This window comes from Tiliqua scincoides, chromosome 16 (assembly GCF_035046505.1).
Source record: "Tiliqua scincoides isolate rTilSci1 chromosome 16, rTilSci1.hap2, whole genome shotgun sequence".
NCBI classification, from domain to species: Eukaryota; Metazoa; Chordata; class Lepidosauria; order Squamata; family Scincidae; genus Tiliqua; species Tiliqua scincoides.
In genome coordinates, this window is record NC_089836.1 from 1,467,736 (window position 1) to 1,488,231 (window position 20,496).

Here is a 20,496-nt window from a genome sequence, read left to right on the forward strand (position 1 = left end):
GCCAATAAAATGAGACTGAATAAGCAGTTGGAAGACCCAGGTTCAAATCCCAGCTCAGCCATGAAGCTTCTTGGGGGCCAGTTGCTCACTCTTGCCTACCTCCCAGGGTTGTTTTGAGGACAGAACGAGGGGAGGAAGAATGCACACCACCCTGAGCTCCTTGGAGGGAGGGCAGTATACAAATGTGAAAAATAAATGAGCATCAGTCTTGCAGCTGTCTCAGTCTAGCAGAAATGGATGATCTTTTGTTTTCTTCTCTTCCTGGGGTAGGGCTGCTTTCTGTACAGTTAGGGCGATTATTCAGAAGGCCCAACTGCTTCCACCCAGTGGCTGCTGGTCATGTCTTGCTAGAGGATGGAACCTGTCACAGGACCGTGCCTCTGACAGATCTCAAAGCCAGGGGGGGCAGGAGATAGAACATCCTGATGTAGAGGCTCAGAGTGTACAAGGAGAGTTGTTGTGAAGGAGCAAAATAACGGGGCATTTTGCAGTGGTGTGCCAAGGACAGGACTCCAGTATAAACTGAATGTGCAGGAGGGACGGGGCTTTTTGAGTGCCTAGGCTTGGATCTGATACAAGGTAGGGGGCTCAGAACTGTGCCACCCTCACCCACACCTTTCTCTTTCCCCGCCTGAATGACTGCAGGTACCTGAATGCACTTCACTACAACATCAAGAAGGGCAAATGGAGCAAGGAGGAGGAAAGGAGCTTGATCGAGCTAACGGAGAAATACGGTGTTGGTGAGGAGTTAACAGCAAAGATGGCTTGGGGTTTGCTTGTCCCTGGCCTCTTCTTCTTTCTTGTCCCTGTGTAATATTCCTTTCTGTTTCTGTGGCTGTATTCCAAGGGGTTCTTTCACCCAGCCATGGAAATCTATGTTTCCAACACGGACACAGAACATAAGAACATAAGAACATAAGAACAGCCCCACTGGATCAGGCCATAGGCCCATCTAGTCCAGCTTCCTGTATCTCACAGCGGCCCACCAAATGCCCCAGGGAGCACACCAGATAACAAGAGACCTCATCCTGGTGCCCTCCCCTACATCTGGCATTCTGACTTAACCCATTCCTAAAATCAGGAGGTTGCGCATACACATCATGGCTTGTACCCCATAATGGATTTTTCCTCCAGAAACTCGTCCAATCCCCTTTTAAAGGCGTCTAGGCTAGACGCCATCACCACATCCTGTGGCAAGGAGTTCCACAGACCGACCACGCGCTGAATAAAGAAATATTTTCTTTTGTCTGTCCTAACCCGCCCAACACTCAATTTTAGTGGATGTCCCCTGGTTCTGGTATTATGTGAGAGTGTAAAGAGCATCTCCCTATCCACTCTGTCCATCCCCTGCATAATTTTGTATGTCTCAATCATGTCCCCCCTCAAGCGTCTCTTTTCTAGGCTGAAGAGGCCCAAACGCCGTAGCCTTTCCTCATAAGGAAGGTGCCCCAGCCCCGTAATCATCTTAGTCGCTCTCTTTTGCACCTTTTCCATTTCCACTATGTCTTTTTTGAGATGCGGCGACCAGAACTGGACACAATACTCCAGGTGTGGCCTTACCATAGATTTGTACAACGACATTATAATATTAGCCGTTTTGTTCTCAATACCCTTCCTAATGATCCCAAGCATAGAATTGGCCTTCTTCACTGCTGTCGCACATTGGGTCGACACTTTCATCGACCTGTCCACCACCACCCCAAGATCTCTCTCCTGATCTGTCACAGACAGCTCAGAACCCATCAGCCTATATCTAAAGTTTTGATTTTTTGCCCCAATGTGCATGACTTTACACTTACTGACATTGAAGCGCATCTGCCATTTTGCTGCCCATTCTGCCAGTCTGGAGAGATCCTTCTGGAGCTCCTCACAATCACTTCTGGTCTTTACCACTTGGAAAAGTTTGGTGTCATCTGCAAACTTAGCCACTTCACTGCTCAACCCTGTCTCCAGGTCATTTATGAAGAGGTTGAAAAGCACCGGTCCCAGGACAGATCCTTGGGGCACACCGCTTTTCACCTCTCTCCATTGTGAAAATTGCCCATTGACACCCACTCTCTGCTTCCTGGCCTCCAACCAGTTCTCAATCCACGAGAGGACCTGTCCTCTAATTCCCTGACTGTGGAGTTTTTTCAGTAGCCTTTGGTGAGGGACCGTGTCAAACGCCTTCTGAAAGTCCAGATATATAATGTCCACGGGTTCTCCCGCATCCACATGCCTGTTGACCTTTTCAAAGAATTCTATAAGGTTTGTGAGGCAAGACTTACCCTTACAGAAGCCATGCTGACTCTCCCTCAGCAAGGCCTGTTCGTCTATGTGTTTTGAGATCCTATCTTTGATGAGGCATTCCACCATCTTACCCGGTATAGATGTTAGGCTGACCGGCCTATAGTTTCCCGGGTCCCCCCTCTTTCCCTTTTTAAAAATAGGCGTGACATTTGCTATCCTCCAATCTTCTGGTACCGTGGCTGTTTTGAGGGACAAGTTGCATACCTTAGTCAAGAGATCTGCAACTTCATTCTTCAATTCCTTAATAACCCTTGGGTGTATGCCATCAGGGCCCAGTGACTTATTGATCTTTAATTTATCAATGAGGTCTGAAACATCTTCTCTTTTAACCTCTATCTGACTTAACTCCTCGGTTAGGAGGGGCCGTTCGGGCAGCAGTATCTGCCCGAGGTCTTCTGCCGTGAAGACAGATGCAAAGAACTCATTTAATTTCTCTGCCATCTCTTAAGTCTCCTTTTATCTCCCCTTTCCCTCCCTCACCATCCAGAGGGCCAACCGCTTCTCTGGCGGGTTTCCTGCTTCTAACATATTTGAAGAAGCTTTTATTATTCCCCTTAATGTTGCTGGCCATGCGTTCCTCATAGTCTCGCTTGGCCTCCCCTATCACCTTCTTACATTTCTTTTGCCACAGTTTATGTTCCTTTTTATTCTCTTCATTAGGGCAAGACTTCCATTTACGGAAGGAAGCTTCCTTGCCCTTCACAGCCTCTCTAACTTGGCTGGTTAGCCATGCGGGCACTCTCCTGGATTTAGTGGAACCCTTCTTTCTTTGCGGTATACACCTCTGCTGGGCCTCTATTACTGTTGTTTTAAGCAGCCTCCATGCACTCTGGAGAGACTGGACTCTTTTTACCCTCCCTTTCAACCTCCTTCTAACCAGCCTCCTCATTTGAGGGAAGTCCGCCCGTCGGAAGTCAAGGGTTTTTGTTAGAGATTTGCCTGGTATTCTTCCCCCAACGTGCACGTCAAAACGGATCGCAGCATGATCACTGTTCCCCAATGGCTCAGTAACGTTTACATCTCTAACCAGGTCCTGCGTACCGCACAAAATTAAATCCAGTCACCTGTCCTCTGGTGGGCTCCGTGACTAGCTGATCTAAGCCACAGTCATTTAGCACGTCAAGAAATCCGGTTTCCTTATCGTGACCAGAACACAAATTGACCCAGTCAATATGAGGATAATTGAAGTCCCCCATGATTACAACCCTGTCCTTCCTTGTCACCTCCCTGATCTGTTTCCTCATTTCAAGGTCCCCATCAGATTTCTGGTCTGGAGGACGATAGCACACCCCCAGTATTACATCGCTGCTCAAGCCTGGTAATTTAACCCACAGAGATTCTACGGTGGAGTCGGACCCACCTTCAATCTCTACTTTGCTGGATTCTATCCCTTCCTTAACATAAAGGGCCACCCCACCTCCAACACGCCCCTGCCTGTCCCTCCTGTAGAGTTTATAGCCCGGGATTGCGGTATCCCACTGATTCTCCGCATTCCACCAGGTTTCCGTTATGCCCACTATGTCAATATTTTCCCTTGTCACCAGACATTCCAGTTCTCCCACCTTTGCTCGTAGACTTCGGGCATTCGCATAAAAGCATTTATACACGGAATGCCCCAGGATGGGCTGCTTATTCGCTCCTTTGTCCCCGCATCCTCTCATTGTGCCAAACCGTCTATCACATCCCATCTCCCTACCTTTCCCAATTTCTTCTCCTACCCTGCCTTTGTCTTGTTGTTCTCTAACCTCCCCTTCCTCATCCCATAGGGATGAGGAGTCCCGAACCGGATGCCCCTCGGCTCCTGTCGGCCTTCCCCCAGGGATCAGTTTAAAAGCTGCTCTGCCACCTTTTTAATGTTATGCGCCAGCAGTCTGGTTCCATTCTGGTTCAAATGTAGCCCGTCCCTCTTGTACAGGCCCCGCTTGTCCCAAAACGTTCCCCAGTGCCTAACGAATCTAAACCCCTCCTCCCTACACCACCGTCTCATCCACGCATTGAGACCCCTGATCTCCGCCTGCCTAGCTGGCCCTGCGCGTGGAACAGGTAGCACTTCAGAGAACGCTACCTTTGAGGTCCTGGCTTTCAGCTTCCTGCCTAAAAGCCTAAATTTGGCCTCCAGGACCTCCCAGCTACACTTGCCCACGTCGTTGGTGCCGACATGCACCACAGCCGCTACCTCTCCCCCAGCACTGTCTACTAGCCTGTCTAGACGAGAAGTGATGTCCGCAACCTTCGCACCAGGCAGGCAAGTCACCATGCGGTCCTCACATCCGTCGCAAACCCCCCTCTCTATGTTTCTAATAATCGAATCCCCCACTACAAGAAGCCCCCGACCCCCCTCCCGCCGAGGAGTATCCCGAGTGTGCTCGGATACGGGCCCATCCCCTGGAGAAGGGATCCCCCCTAGGGGATTGTTTCCCTCCTCTCCAGGATGACGTCCTCCAGTCCCGAGACTTCCCACCCGGGCAGCCGAGGAGCTGCACGCCTGAGGTTGGGACGAAGCCTGATCGTCCCCAGAAGTCTCCCCACGGTCCTCCTCTGCCTGCCTGCGCTTCTCCAGGTCGGCCACCAAGGCTTCAAGGGAGCGGACGCGTTCCCTGAGACCCTGGAGCTCCTTGCACCGAGGACACACCCATGACTTATGCCCCAGAGGCATATAATCATACATGTGGCACTCGATGCAGAACACTGGATAGCCCCCACTCTGCTGCTGGCTGTCTGACTGCATAGCTTTTTTGTTGTTGTTGTTGTTGTTTTATTTAGGGGTCCTTTTAAAAACCGTACACTGGATAGCAGCCCTTTTCTCTAGGGAAGAGGAAGGGCAGTGTATGGGGCCCTAGCCTCCTCGCCCTGCTGCTGAACTCGCCCAGATGCTAAACTCTTGTGCCTTACCTGGCACTTGGTTCCCAGAGGCCACACGCATCTGCAGAGAGCCTCACGCGATGGCCTGCCTAGCTTTATACTCCTGGCTGGCTCCTCCCCCCTCCTTCCTTCCTGATTGAAAGGGGGCTGGCCTTCCCAGGTGAGTTTACAAAAGCTCAGGAAGGCAAATGGCTGCTGATGGGCGTGACCTACTCTGCAGGCTCCTGAATGGACTGCTTGGATTAGCCTAATGGGGCTCTTAATGGGTTGGGAATTGGCCCTTCCTAGGTCCTTTCCCTCCTAGTTCTGTTCTCCTAGGCTGGACTGTTTTTGTAACCTCAAGCTAGTTTTTATTTGGGTTTGTTTAATTATTTATTGCTCTCTAGATCCTGTGTCCCAATTTACTGACCTGTTTAGGTTATGTTCTAACTTAGATTAGGTTTAGCCTGGGTTAAGTATAGGTTTAATTTAAACAAGTAGAAAACCTGCTTTTCACTTTATCCTCCTCCCTTCCTTCGATTAAGTGCTACCTTAGGTGCAGCTAACTTTCAATTTTGATTTAAATGCCTGACCCTTGGGCACTTACTCACGAGTAGGACGCTGCTCTTACTCACGAGTAGGACTCTGCTCCTGCTCAGAGTAGCCCTATGTACCTCCCTTAGGTGCTAACTTTCAATTTTGATTTAAGGTTGCTTTAAAGGTAAGGTTAAGGTTAGAAGACAGGGAGTTAGAAAGACAAAGCGTTAGAATGCGTACACTTACCTCCTCCTCCTGCTCCTCTTCCTCTCCTTCTCCAAAACTCAGAGGTCTCCTTGCCTTCTCCTCGCCCAGATGCTAAACTCTTGTGCCTTACCTGGCACTTAGTTCCCAGAGGCACTTGGTTCCCAGAGGCCACACGCGTCTGCAGAGAAATCTGCACAGAGAAATCTGCACAGAGAAATCTGCACGCGTCTGCACAGAAATCCACCCTTTCAGGTTCTGTTGCGTGAAAACCCTGGAGGGGAGCCTGTGGGCCTCTGCTGCACACTGGAGCTGAGCTAGGCCCTGGAAAAGGAGCCCTTGGCTGTTCTTGGGGTCTTCATGCCATCCTGTCAAGCTATTTTCTCTATGCCTACCAGTTTCAATGTGTGTGGAGGAGACATCTGCAGGTGATAGGCATGGATATTGCATTTTTCTGCAGCCAAAGAGGCCCTGACCCTGTTTGTATAATAGGAGGAGTTGTAGGAGTTTACACTGTGCCAGAACCACCATTCAGAGCGCGATACCAGAGTCTTTCGAGACTGAAGGTTGCCATCCGTTAGGAAGAGTTGTAGGAGTTAATTAGTTTAAGTTAATAGTAGCCCAGCAGGCCTTTTGCTTTCAGCAGTCCCCCTTAGTGATGTAATTGGAGGTGGTGGGTTTTTTACTTCCTTATGTGAATTATATCTACAAGTTTTATGGTTGGTGTTCTCAGCATCACCTATACGATCACTAATATAATAATTGCTTTATTCCATTTTGCCTTGTTTAAGTGCCGTGGCCCATCTGAGCATTTCTTGAATCTCTTATAAAAGGGGTTAAAAACAAGGTGTTTAGTTTAGGCAGTTAAAGCCCAGTGGATTCCAAAGGCAGGTTACAATTGAAAGAGACTTGAAGGCATTGAAATACATATAGAAAGCTTTAGCTGTCTTTAGCGTCAGTAGCAGCAGCATAAATAAAGTTCAGGAGCTGTTGCTGCCGCCTAATGTCCTTATTCATTAAAATTCTGTGGGGGAGCCTTGTTTTAAGGGCTTTCAAATGTATCCAGCAGGAGAATGAAGCAGTGGTCATTCACTGGAAAGCAGCTGAAGTGGTTCTGTAATTCTGAATCATTTCCATATTTGTATTTAGGGATTCAGATCTGGCTTGGGTTTGAGGCAACCTGAGAGCTTTGAGGTTCACTCCTGGCTCCCTAAGAGAACCTTTCTGAACTTGGTTTCATGTCCAGGTTGAGTTCAGGTGGGAAGTTCAGGCTTCCCAGGTGGGAGCATCAGGAGAGGTGCTCGAGGCAGGGTCAGGTGGGAGTTGGGGTCATCTGAAGCTGGTCCTGAGCCAGGTGGAATTCGCAAGCTCAGTCTTCTGCCCAGAAACACTTGGGAAGTCACTGGCAAGAGAGATTCTGTGCAGCTAAGGGCTAAGCTGCAGTGCTTTGGATGAGTTGCAGGTTCGAAGTGGTTTTCCAAGGCAGACCCCACCTGAAGCCCATTGGAGGAATCTAACCTGGGCATTGCCAGGGCACATAGAACTATGCTCAGGCAGTCACTGTCCAGAAGGGTTCTCAACCAGCCACATGTATAATGGAGTCCCGGTAACTGTTTGGGTTCCTGTAGTCCCTGCGAGTGAGCAGCAGTTTCTGGTCTGGTTAATGTCATGGTCCAGCTGCTCTTTTCTCTCTCTTTAGGCCATTGGGCACAAATTGCTTCCGAGTTGCCGCACCGCTCAGGAACTCAGTGTCTCAGCAAGTGGAAAGTACTGATTGGCTATAGGGTGAGTGACACTTCTTGGGCTGTTCCCTGTGGTGCCACAACCCTGGCCCCCATGGATTTAATTATCCACAGAATTTGGTATCCACTGGGTTCTGGAATGGATCCCCCATGGATACCAAGGACCCCCTGTAACTTTTTTGCCAAACATCACCTGCGGCAAAATTGGGGGGGGGGAGAAAGAGTGCTGCTGAGGGAAATATCTCCAGCCCACTTTCTCTTTCCTGTTTTATTAAAGTATGTTGTGTCCAGTTGGCCATGCTGAAATGTGGCAGAAATGGAGAGCTGTGCATTGCAGCTGTCCCTGGATTTAAATGGTGGCGGTGTTTGTGTTTTAAAGAGAAATTTGAGGAAGAAACAAGAGAGTAGATCTGGCCCGAAGGGGAGGCACAGCTCCAGCAGTGAGGATTCAGATCTGGATATGGGAGAGGCCAGTGAGGAGGAGGAAGAAGAGCCCAAAACCCGCCACAGGATCAGAGATGCCGGGCAGTGGCAGGTACCAAGTATAGACCTGTGGATCCCCACAAGGAAGGACCTCTCTGCACCGAGAACGGAGGAGCTGGCCTCCGTGACCCTGCTGTCCAAGGGCTTTGACGAGAACAGGAGTCGGAGATCAGGGCCCAGTGCCGTGGAGGGCAGAGGAGAGAATCAACTTGCAGGGGGCCTTGTGAGCACAGAGCACAGAACCTCGCAGTTGGCCCCTGCTGGAAGAAAGGAGGAGTTGGGAAAGGGGAGCAGGAAGGTATGTACTCCTGAGGCTCATTGGGGTCTGGGGTGTCCCTGAGGGCCGCATTGGGAGTCCTTGAGGGCTGCAAGTGGCCCCAGGGCCGGGGTTTGGGCACCCCTGGTGTGTATAATTGAACTCTTTGCTTCCCATAAGCTAGTCATCCATGATGAAGCAGAATTGCTTGTAAGCTGCCAGTCAGAGAGGGGCTTTGCTCAACTGGTCCTTTTCTGGCCCGGGCACTTTTTCAAGTGTGCTCGTTTTGATATTTAGCGGGGAGAGAATAACAGTCCCTCTTCACTCTAGCGCAGTGTGTTTTCTGGTGGCTGTTTGCTGGTGTTCTTCTGCATCTTTTTCTGTTGGAGCTCTTTTGGGCAGATGACCAATGAGTGACTTGTTTTCTCTAAGCCACTTTTTGTTGTTGTTGAAAAGCAGTATATAAACATGGAATTAGTAATAATGTTGATGAGCATAGCCCACTCCCGTGACTCTTGGACTAGAGAGTGCGTTTCCCCCGAATCCTGCACCCCTGATAGACTGTCATCCAGGGCTTTGGTTATTTTGGCATGAGAAGAGCTTGGAATCCTGTCAGCCCAATGAATGTTTTCTCCTCTTGTGTGTTGCAGAATTCCGGAAGCACAAAGGACTCATGGCGGGTGTCCTTGGCCTACGTGAAGTCCGTGTTGAGAAGAAACTGCTACGAGCAACAGAGGAGAAATGTAGGTGCTGAGAAAATGAAAGAAGCATTGCTTGAAACTGAATGTTTCTTGTCCAGTCCCCCCCTCCAGTTTGGAAAGTTCGCAAACCACGTTGATAGTCAATTCATTGGTTTTGAGCATGAGATTTAAGCCAGCATCAGGCAACGTTTGGCTTTTGATATGTTTTGAAGCTGTTTAAATTGATTTTAATCTGGTATAAGAACACAAGGAGCCCTTCCTGTATCTCACAGTGGCCTAACATATGCTTCTGGGCACACACAAGATCCCTGTATCCTTCCGCCACTGCCTTCCATCTGGCATTCAGAGATAGACCTCTGAAAGCCAGAGATTGTGACTTATAACCTGTGGTGGACCTCTCCTCCATCAATCTGTGCACTCACCTTTGGAAGGTATCCAGGCCAGGTACCATTACAACTTCCTGTGGCAAGGAGTTCCACAGATCAAGCCCTTGATAAAGGTGTATTTCCTTTTGTCTGTCCTGACTTTCCCACCACTCTGTTTTAGTGGATGTCCCCTGGGTTGTTGTGCAAGAGGGAAAAGAATGTTCCTCTTTCCACCCCCTGCATAATTTTGTAGGTCTCAATCAATTTCCCCCCCTTAGGTGCTTTCTTTCTAGCCTAAAGAGCCCCAAACGCTGTAGCCTTTCCATTGAATTAGCAACGGTTGGGTTGTTTTGACTTGATGGTTCCCTACTCCAGAGCGTCTGTGTGGGTGGAGTGTTTTCTTGGGTATTTTGGCAATTGGTTGGGGAAAGCAGCATAGGAAGGTCTTGGATAAATGAGTGCAAGTATATGTTTGGATCTATTCCTTGCCTCAGAGTAAACCAAATTATTGGGCTGCTTGAGGAGTGCAGCAGTCCTTTTGTACAGAAGCAGATCATAAGGTCAGTCTCTCTCTCTCTCTCAAATATTTAGCGAGAAATCAGTAGGAAGAAGCGGTTTGCCTCCAATTCCCACGGCAGAGCCCTGGTTCCACCAGCTGGAGAGATCTACAAAGGCCAGAAGGGTGGGCTGTGGAAGACAACACTCTACAGGAGATTGATGATGGCTGTGACGCCGTGGGCAGGGCCCATGGTTCAGTCCTGGGCCCTTCGTGTCAAGGCAGAGGTTTCTCGCAATTCCAAAGGTACCTGCCCTCCATTTACACTGAAGCCGCAGGTGCATCACAAGGGTGGTCCTCTTGGGGAAGGCAGATGAATGATTTTCATAAGATGACAATTTTATTAAGACCTGTACGCTGCCCTTCCTCCCAAAGGTGTCAAGTGCCGCCAAAATGCCAGCACATTCTTGCAAATTAAATCAGCCACATACTCAGAAAATACGTCTTGCAGTCTTCACATTCTGTAACCAAACAGTTGAGATGGTAAAATGTTCCATTCAAGTTGCAGGCATGAAGGCAGGGCAAAGCAGGCCCTTGGGGGGTCTTTCGGCCCCCTCCTCCCCTGGCCAGTCAGGTGGGCTGCTTTGTGCTGTTGTGCCTCTGCCACAACGCGCAGTATCACCAGAGACCATGTTTCGTGGCAACCGTGTGTCCTGGGGGGCAGAGCCTGACTTTGAGGCACTGGTCACAGGTGTGTTGCTTCTGCTTCCAAGGGCCCCCTGGCCATTCTCTCAGCCCACCTTGCTGTGCTCCCTTGCGTGGCGTTGGAAGGCTGCACTGTGTCCCCAAGGCCGGGGTAATCTGTGCTGATGGATGGGGGTCCTCATAGCCGAAGCACACCCTTGAGAGGGCATGAGGGGACCATCTGAAGAGTGGTCCCCAACCAAGACATTCTGGCTCAGTTGTCCCTTCCTTCTCTCCCCAGTGGAATTAATCTCCAAGCAGCTGCAGGGCGCCCATCTTGCCAGCACCCCACTCTTCACGCTCTTCATTCAGGTGAGTGTTTCATTTTCGGGGCTATCATTGTGTTTTCCTTCTCGCTCACCAGGAATATACAGGTGTCCCCCCCATATTCACAGGGGTTCCGTTTCCCTCCCCCTGGATATGGGGAAACCCTATATAAAGTATAATACAGTACTCTGCCCATCCACCTACCTGTCCCCATTACCTTTTTTTTTTTCCTTCACTAGTTGTGGAAGCGTGCAAGCTCTTAGCACAAGTAAAGTTTCTTGCTTAACTGAGGAATGTGGCAGGCAGGCAGCCTGCATGCTAGAGGGAGGAGAGAATCAGGACGGTTCCTGCTCAGTTAAGCAAGAAACTCTTCCTGTGTTAAGCCAGAGGGTGTCTGCTTCCACAGCTAGTGAGGAAAAACAAAGGGCACAGAGAACTGCAGATACTGGGGAATGCCTGTGCTTCCAAAAATACTTCTTGCTTGAGATTAATTCGGTTACAACAGCCCAGGCGTCCTTGACCGACGCTTTGGCCATCTGCACAGAGTCTCAGCAAAGCAGCAAGGGTAGAAGGCCAGGTGGGGGTTGCAGGTGCAAATGTGAGTAGATAAGCTGCCATACATACCACCCCCAGGCTAGTTCTCTTGCCAGAGGTGTTAGGGTGTGTTTTGCTTGTGGAGTGTGGAGGAGCCCCGAATTCCTTTCCTTGCCCTAAGTGCACAAAGGAAGCAACCTTTGACCCATGTAGCTGTGACTGGCAGCCAGTCTGCAGGGTGCTGGGCAGAGATGGGGCTTTTCCCGCCTGGCCTGGAGTCGGTGCCAGGGATTGCAGCAGGCCCTTCTGTCTGAGAAGCAGGGGCACAACCTGGGCATCCTTTGTGGCAGCTCTTCCTTCCCCTGCACCAGACACTGCCTGGCCTGGGACTTAACGTGGGATTCCTTTGTCTTGCAGCTGTTCCACATCGATGTTGACGGCTGCATGGAAATCATTCGCAGGAGGAAGTCCCGGCAGCTGGACCTGCTCAAGGTTGTTGTCAGGGGGACTGAGCAGGTGCGCCCTCTTCATCCTGGCCTTGCCGTCCTTTTCAGAACCGTGCAATATTCTCAAAATCGGCATGCTGTTGACTGCTGGATTGTTGCCCCGAAGCATAGCAGTTTTCTGAGTGTGGGTGGAGCAGTAACTGAGTGGTCTGAGTAACTTGTGGTCTCAAGCAGTAACCTTGAGACCAACTGGACCATGAGTATCTTTAAAAAGAATTGGTTTTGGAAGCCCACTGGGTCTTGTATCTATAGCAGATTTCTGCAGTGTATGCTTCCTCTATGTAGGGGATAGATCTGTGCTTAGGGCCATCGTCGTCACATCCGTCTTCTTTGGGTCCCACTTGATGAATTTACCTGGTGCCCATCACTGGGCAGCCTATGGATTTATCCCAAGTTTTGGCCAAATATGTCCTGCCTCGCCATGGATGGGTTTTCATCAGAAAGAGGTGGGGTTTGGTGAAGGGGTTTCTTCCCTGGTGAAGAAACTCCCTCTGCATGTGGTCTGGAAAGTGTCCGGGTAACTGAATGAGAATCCAAGCTGGCGAAAAGAAATTTTGGGGCCTGAGGTGATCATGGCCAAAATGGCACCATATGTGAGCACCTGATTCCTGACTCTTGTCTCCGCTCTCCCAGCTTGGATTGCCAGGTCAGATCACCATCTGTTGGGGACGTTCTTCCTCTGCAGCAAACACAACAGTGGTGCTTGCCAAAGGAACTTGTGCAGAGGGTTGTGTCCTGGGGGTCCAATCCATTCATTAGCCGTCTGAAATGACACTTTCCCCCCCCCCTCTTCCTTTTATAGGCCTCTCCAGTCCAGGAACCTACAGGTATTTGCCTCTTTTTTTTCTTTTCTGCTGTTTAAGAACACCAGAAGCTGCGTCAGGCCAAGGGCTCATCCAGTCCAGCTTCCTGTATCTCACAATGGTCCTCCATGCCTCAGGGAACACACAAGATTGCAAGATCCTAGTGTCCTGTTGCCACTTCCTCCTTGACTCATTCTACCCACTCCATGCAGTCCCACAAACAGTGGCAAGAGGCTCACCTGCTTGAAAGGCTCTCCCACCTACCCTGAACCCTTGACTGCTGTTTGCAGGGTCGCTTCCAGCCTCCAAACCCGGAAGTAAGCGATGATGACAGCATTGCACAGTCGTGTCGCACATCATTCCCACTTCCTTCTGGGTGCCGGAGTGTCACAATGAAGGGAAATTTGGGAAGCACCGTCTTCGGCTGTGGAATTCCTTGCCACAGGATGTGCCACTGGCTTGGATGACTCTAGAAGGGGATTGGTCGGATTCAAGGAGGAGGGGAGGGGTCTGTCAGCAGCTGTCAGTTCTTTGAGGAGCAGGTGTGGGAGCAATGGCGAGAAGGAGGAATGCCCCCTCTCTTGCCTGTGGGCTCCCCCCCCCAAGGCACCTCATAGGCCCCTGTGGGAAACAGGATGCTGCTGGGCTAGCTGGGCCTTTCTTGCCATCTTTTGAGTGCAGTGCCCACAGTTGGCGGCAGCTGCTAACCACTCTGTTAATTTTTTTTGCAGCCCAACCCAGTGACCAGGGGTCCAGTGTGCCTCCCAGCAAGAAGCTCACCCCCTTGAAGGCCAAGGAAGGTCCCAGCCTTCCAGCTTCTCCCTGGAAGGCCTTCCTGCCTCCTTACCCACCTCCCAAACCCAAAACTGTCTCTGAACTGCTGAGGGAGAAGAGACAGCGGGAGGCCAAGGCCCGGAGGCTGCAGCAGAGGAAGGTACTCCTGGCCCCCCGGCTGCTCCTGCCCCCTTCGGTTGTCATCACGCAGGCGGCAGCACCCCTCCAAAGCGGCTTTCAGGCAGCTGGGCAGCTGGGCCCCACAAACAAAGCTCAGGTGAGGCCATTTCTCCCTCCTGCAGCCATCCCTGCACCCCCACTCGCCTCTGCAGGAAGCAGTGGGCCTTCCCCGAAGCAGAGCACTGGGGGCTTTCAAGAAAAGCATCTGAGAAGTGAGAGTGAAGAGGTGGATTCTGGGAGCAGCGGTGGCCACAGCATACCAGAGAGCGGCTTGCCTGAGAAGGGCCAGGAAGCTGCAGGAACAGCCAGCCACACCGCCTTAGAGCTGCCTCCCACGGTCACTGCAGCCAAACCTCCCCTGCCTGGTGCCTCTCAGAATTCTGCTCTTGTGCAGTCGGGCTCCAGGGAGGCTCCTCCTCCAGCGCCAGCCTTCCGCACCCTGGGCCCAGTCAGCTCCCAGCAGAGTCCAGTCGCCGTGGTGCCGACCCTAGTAGCTTCCCAGCCTGCAGTCGCCAAGCAGGTCCTGCCCATCACCTGGGTGCTGACCCCGCAGGGCCTTGTCCCTCTGGCGCTGGTCAGCATTCCCAGCCGGGGAGAGCCGCCGAATACTCCTAGAGCAGCTCCGAACCAGGGCCCGGCAGCGGAGACGGCTCTGGGCAAGGCTCCTGGCAGGAGTGTGGTCCCAGCTGGAGCTGGGCAAGGTGTGCCTCTCCCTGGAGCACAGGCTCCATTGACCCCTTCCAGCAGCCCCCAGCAGGAAGAAGTGTCTCGGCCACCGGACTCAAGCCCCACTCCTGCAGACCCAGCCCAGTTGCAGGGCAGGCCACCTGTCGCCTGTCGCCTGGCTCCCCAGAGCCCCGCCCTGGAACATTCCCAGCATCCGTACCCAGGCAAAGACTCCTCCGTTCCTCTGGAGCAGCGCCACAAAGCCTGCCCTGCCCTGCCACTGGTCACCCCTGACTACAGCCTCATCTCTCTGGAAGAAGGAGCGGCGGTGAAGGAGTGGGCCAAGGGGGAACGGATGGTCAGCACTCCAGTGGGAGACAGCAGCCTGCCTAACCTGCCCCCTTTTCTGTGCAGCTTGAGAACTCTGTCTGCTCTCTTGCTGAACAAGGAAGCCCTCGAGCGGAGCGCGGCCTCTCTTGCCGTGCCGGGAGTGCCACGGGAGGAGCACGGCCAGCTGCGCCTGGATGCACTGAGGGCTGCGGTGCGTCAGCGCCTGAAGGACAATCCTGCCTATCAGCTTCTCAGAGCCCGCTTCCTGGCAGCGCTGACCTTCCCAGCAGCCCTGGCAGCCCTGCCACCTTCCAGGGTTGCCACGACGCTCTCTGGAGGCAGCTGTGAAGGCAGCCACCAAGAAGACTCTTGCCAGTCGGAGGAGGAGGAGGAAGAGGAGGAGGAAGCCTCTACGGAGGCTGCAGGTACCGGCAAGAGTCAGGAGGTATGTGCTTGAGGTGGCACAGGCTGTTCCCGTTCTGCCTGCTGGGATTTTGGTTGCAGATGGATGCCTTGCGGAGGGAGGGAGGGGAAGACCTCTTCCGTGTGGCCACGCTCCATCCCTGAAAGAGGACTAGACCAGGCTCTTTGACCCTTGGCAGGATTCTGGTCCTTCTGCCTGGTCCTCCTTGTCCCAGGCCAGTGTTTCTTTTGCCCTTGCTTCAATGCAGGGTCTGATTCCCATTGTCTGCACTGGAATTCACAAGTCCTCCCTGTGGCCGTCGGGTGGCTGCACTTGTTGCTCTCTTTGCCAGAGATCAGGCTCCTAACTGGAAAAGAAAAGCCTTGCTGCAATTACTGGAGTTGAGGAAACATTATTCCGGTTCCTTAGAAGCTGTCCAGAGTCCCACAAGGAGAAAGTATTGCTTGCATTTTGGATGTTGCTCCAGTGGTTCTCAAACTATGCCTGGTGCCTGAGGGCACCTCAGTCAACTCAAGAGGGGCCACTACAGGTTTTCCTCAGCCTCCTTTTCCTGGTTCTCCTGGCGCTGCCATTTTGAATCACATGGTCCAAGATGGCAGCGCCTGGGAGAGCTGGCAAGAGGCCGGCCACCGTGAAAGAAGGGCACCATGACCACGGTATGTTTGGAGACCACTGCATTGCATCCCCAGTTCTAGTGGGCCACCTGACTGGTGTGTGTGCCCCAGAGCACCTGCTGGAACTAAATGGCAGCTGAGCTGAAGGAAAAGAGGTTCCAGAAGGTGTAGAGCGGCACGCAGTACAGCTGCTGTCCTAACATGCGAATGGTGGTTCTTCTAGCTGAGGAGCTGTGTGTCAGGGCTTCCCTGCCTAGGTATCCTGGTGGAAACGCCCCTTAGCGCAGCACAAGGCAGCCTTGCGCCTGGAGCGTCGTGTCCTAAGGTGAGGGTGGCCAAACCTTCCCTCCTCTAGCCTCTGTTAACTTGTGGTGTCCAACCAGATTGACAACTACAAGTGTCCCCCAGTATCCATGGATCTGGTTATCATGGACCCGTCACCTTCGTGTATGTTTATCGTTGTGCGAAGGAATCATGTACTTATTTTAACCAGATGCTATAGACAGAAAGCTTATAGCAAAATAAGCAGGCAGGCAGCCTGCAGTTCAATGGTGGACCTTCCATTAAGTGAAAGGGGCAGATGCCCTGGGCACGGGGACCTTGCGCGCCTCTAGGACTGCGTGGAAGCCTCATTGAGGCTCCTGGCACAGTCAGAAACTGCTTCTGGTTTGCTGGAAGCGCAGTTTAAGAGTGGGGAAGCCTGGTGCAAGGCTCCAGGTAAGTGGGGGGGGGGGTGGATTTGCGCATTCAGGAGTCATGGACCTTTGCTGGAGTCACAAACCTTTGCCCTGGGGCGTGGGTCTGGAGGGGTCTGCCACTGCTGCAGTTAATGTAGCAAATGTAACCAGGAAGCATGTTCACTGAATGTTCCCTCTAGCTGCAGCATGCCTGCCTGCTTGTTTTGCTTTAAGTTTTGATTACAGCTTCTGTTTAAAGCAAGTGCATGATTCCTTTGCTCAACTATAAACAACATAATGAAGGTGATGGGCGTGGAGGCCCTGCAAAGAGAGTTCCCCTGTGTCTGTGGTTTCCTGTATTTGCAATGGGGCCAGGAACACATCCCCCATGGATTTGGGGGGGGGGGGCGTGCCATTCCAGCACTTGACTTACAAAACTGTCAGTGGAGTATGTGGTTTGGTGAGGCAGGGGAGACCAGCGGAGGGCTGTCTCTGGCCCATGGCCTCCAGCGTTCCTGGGACGCAGTTGGTCACCTTCCAGTGCGTTGCATCGCATGAGTGTCTCTCGTCTGCAGGAGCCAAGTACAGACAGTGCCGATTCCGACCCCCTGAGCGAGCCTGGGGTCCGGCGAAGCACACGCCTCAAGAAGAGGAAAAGGCAGTAGCGGCAGCTGTGAGCGGGAGCAGGTCAGGCAGCTCTTGAGTTTGGTTCTGGCTAAACTTCCTCTTTATGCACCCAACAAATCTCCACTTGGTTAAAGGTGAAGCCAAACGTGATGCTCCTTTGTCAGTAAAGGAGGCTGCGCTAAATGGGGTTACTCCCACCCGTGCTCTGAGAAGTGGGCCGTGCAAGTTAAGAAGGGCCTATGAGAGAAGGTGCCTGCCTTCCTGGTCCAGTCCTGTTGCTCCTTTGTCACAGGTTGTTTCAGAGCCCTTTCTGTGGCCTCGTGCTGATTTTTTTTTTTCTTTCCCTTACTCCCTCTCCTCCTAGCTAGTCATTTAAAACAGCAGCAGAAACTGCTGGCGGAGTACCAGTTGGCAGTGCCCATGCCAGCATACATCCACCTCTCCAGAACCACAGAGCATTCTTGCTTGTTTAAATGCTTGTGATCTCCCCCCCCCCCCACTAAAGTGAAGGATAAGTACGGTATTTAAAATGGAAGGGGGGGGGATGGCACACAGTCCACTGTGCTACACAAGAGGGAAAACAGCCTGCAGATTTGGTGTTCAGCTGGCTGAAACTTACATCTGTGATGCCCTGTCTGCATTTCCACCCTTTCTTTCCTCTGTTGCCACCAGCCTGGCACCCCCACCCCCACACATATAGGCTGATGGGTTCTGAGCTGTCTGTGACAGATCAGGAGAGAGATCTTGGGGTGGTGGTGAACAGGTCGATGAAAGTGTCGACCCAATGTGCGGCGGCAGTGAAGAAGGCCAATTCTATGCTTGGGATCATTAGGAAGGGTATTGAGAACAAAACGGTTAGTATTATAATGCCGTTGTACAAATTGATGGTAAGGCCACACCTGGAGTATTGTGTCCAGTTCTGGTCGCCGCATCTCATAAAGGACATAGTGGAAATGGAAAAGGTGCAAAAGAGAGCAACTGAGATGATTACTGGGCTGGGGCACCTTCCTTACGAGGAAAGGCTACGGTGTTTGGGCCTCTTCAGCCTAGAAAAGAGGCGCCTGAGGGGGGACATGATTGAGACATACAAAATTATGCAGGGGATGGACAGAGTGGATAGGGAGATGCTCTTTACACTCTCACATAACACCAGAACCAGGGGACATCCACTAAAGTTGAGTGTTGGGAGGGTTAGGACAGACAAAAGAAAATATTTCTTTACTCAGCGTGTGGTCGGTCTGTGGAACTCCTTGCCACAGGATGTGGTGATGGCGTCTGGCCTGGACGCCTTTAAAAGGGGATTGGACAAGTTTCTGGAGGAAAAATCCATTATGGGGTACAAGCCATGATGTGTATGTGCAACCACCTGATTTAGAAATGGGCTATGTCAGAATGCCAGATGCAAGGGAGGGCACCAGGATGAGGTCTCTTGTTATCTGGCATGCTCCCTGGGGCATTTGATGGGCCGCTGTGAGATCCAGGAAGCTGGACTAGATCGGCCTATGGCCTGATCCAGTGGGGCTGTTCTTATGTTCTTATGCTCCCTGGGGCATTTGGTGGGCCGCTGTGAGATACAGGAAGCTGGACTAGATGGGCCTATGGCCTGATCCAGTGGGGCTGCTCTTATGTTCTTATGCTCCCTGGGGCATTTGGTGGGCCACTGCGAGATACAGGAAGCTGGACTAGATGGGCGTATGGCCTGATCCAGTGGGGCTGCTCTTATGTTCTTATGCTCCCTGGGGCATTTGGTGGGCCACTGCGAGATACAGGAAGCTGGACTAGATGGGCCTCTGGCCTGATCCAGTGGGCTGTTCTTATGTTCACTCCACCTCAGAAGCTTGGTCAGTTCATTCTTTCCCCCTCCCGGATTAAATATCTCAAGTTAATGCGCGCCCTGCAGAAATTGAGTGCTGAGAAGGGGGCCAAAGTCTGCTTACTGGTTGGGTGACCCACCGGGTAACAGTTGGCTGCACTGAGCAAGGGGGTTTGGACTAGATGAGCTCAGGGGTGCCCTTCCCACTCTAGTATTTGATGATTCTAAGTCAGGGTCCCAATGGATGTGGGCTGGCTGGCATTACAATGGGGCTTCTTTAGGTTGGCACCTGAATGCCTTCCAGTCGCGTCCAGGAGGTGTTCTGATGCATGGTTTCTGCAAAAACCAAAAGTTTCTGCCTTCCCACAGGAGGCCTTCTGAGGCCCAGAAGGTCGTGTGCAGCCTCCCCAAACCTGCCTCAGAACACCTCCCAGGTGTGACCAGAAGGTATGCCAGAGAGGTCCTTAAAGGGCTTCCCACAGATCCCAGTATCCATGGAAATCAGTATCTTGGAGGGTTTCTTTGAATGGGTCTCCCATAGATGCCCACTGTATTCCTGTGAGTGCTCAGAGGCAACTTCTCTTTGTAGTTCAGGCCTGAGTTGGCTGTGTTTTGTGTGAAGGCCTGGCTGGACGTCAGGGGTCCCCTCTGCTGTGGAGTCAGAATGTGCTACTGCAGTGCTGCTGTGTGCCATCTTTGTGGTTCCTTCACCCTATGTGTCTCCTGTCTTCCAGGCTTTCCTCGTGCCCTTGGCTGCTGGAGAGCCTTCCAACCCTTTGCACTACCTCCTAGTAATACCAAGTTGTATTACCTAGTAAGCCAAGTTGATGGAGCAGGGACTTGCAGCCAGGAACTGAACAAAGCTGCCAGCCTCTGCCTGCATGATTGGAAAGAAGAAGAGCCGGGCTCCTTCCTGGTTGCAGTGACTGAGCTCACATTGCTTTCCTTGGACTGTGAGACAAACAAAGCCCAGGCGCTTGGCGGAAAGTGGGAGGGGAAGTGAATGCTTATTTATAGTCTAACGTCTCTGTCCCAGTTGAATCCCTGTGGGACCAAGGTGTTTGTCTTGTGCGTGGATAATATTTGTGTGTCTGGTTGGTGCTGGGACAGAAATCCAACTGTTCTAAGCCCTGCTTTTAAAAAAAAAAAATTAAACATGTTTTATGTTTCACGCATGGCTTTCTTTTTCATTGATCTTGATAGTTGAGGAAGGCACCAGGAATATCTGGTAGCAGCCAGTGGCAACCCAATATTGGCTGTTAGGCTGAGGCAACCATTTTGCCCCTCCACCCCAAGGAGCTCCTTCCCCAGCTCCCGAAACAAATGGGCTTCATGTTTGAAATCCAGAGATCTGCAGGACTCTTATCATGTCCACCCCTTAACTCTGTGATAGACTGGAAAGCAATCCAAATGTGTGCTTCAAAAGCGGATGCATGTTAATGGACCAAATGGTCCTTTGAATGCGGAATTGCATTCCATGTCAGCCTGCAAATAAACAAACCAAATGTGTAGATTACCTTTGAAAAGTAAATAGTTACAAAACCCCATGTTTTAGTGACTGTGAAATGATGCAGTAACAACGTTTTATTTTTGGTTGAGGAAAACAATTCAAAATGTCCCTTG

The 20,496-nt window shown here is 51.6% G+C and overlaps 1 protein-coding gene across 1 annotated transcript in view; it reads left to right on the forward strand.

Moving 5' to 3' along the window:
• SNAPC4 (small nuclear RNA activating complex polypeptide 4) overlaps positions 1-19,974 on the forward strand; it is a 34,589-nt gene extending 14,615 nt beyond the window's left edge. The window contains 11 exon segments of the mRNA XM_066610911.1: positions 646-740; positions 7,571-7,656; positions 7,993-8,394; positions 9,003-9,095; positions 10,010-10,220; positions 10,900-10,970; positions 11,877-11,975; positions 12,768-12,792; positions 13,500-15,163; positions 17,009-17,120; positions 19,608-19,974. Coding sequence (XP_066467008.1) covers positions 646-740; positions 7,571-7,656; positions 7,993-8,394; positions 9,003-9,095; positions 10,010-10,220; positions 10,900-10,970; positions 11,877-11,975; positions 12,768-12,792; positions 13,500-15,163; positions 17,009-17,098 — 2,836 coding nt within the window. The 3' untranslated portion in view covers positions 17,099-17,120; positions 19,608-19,974.
• The last annotated feature ends 522 nt before the right edge of the window (positions 19,975-20,496 follow it).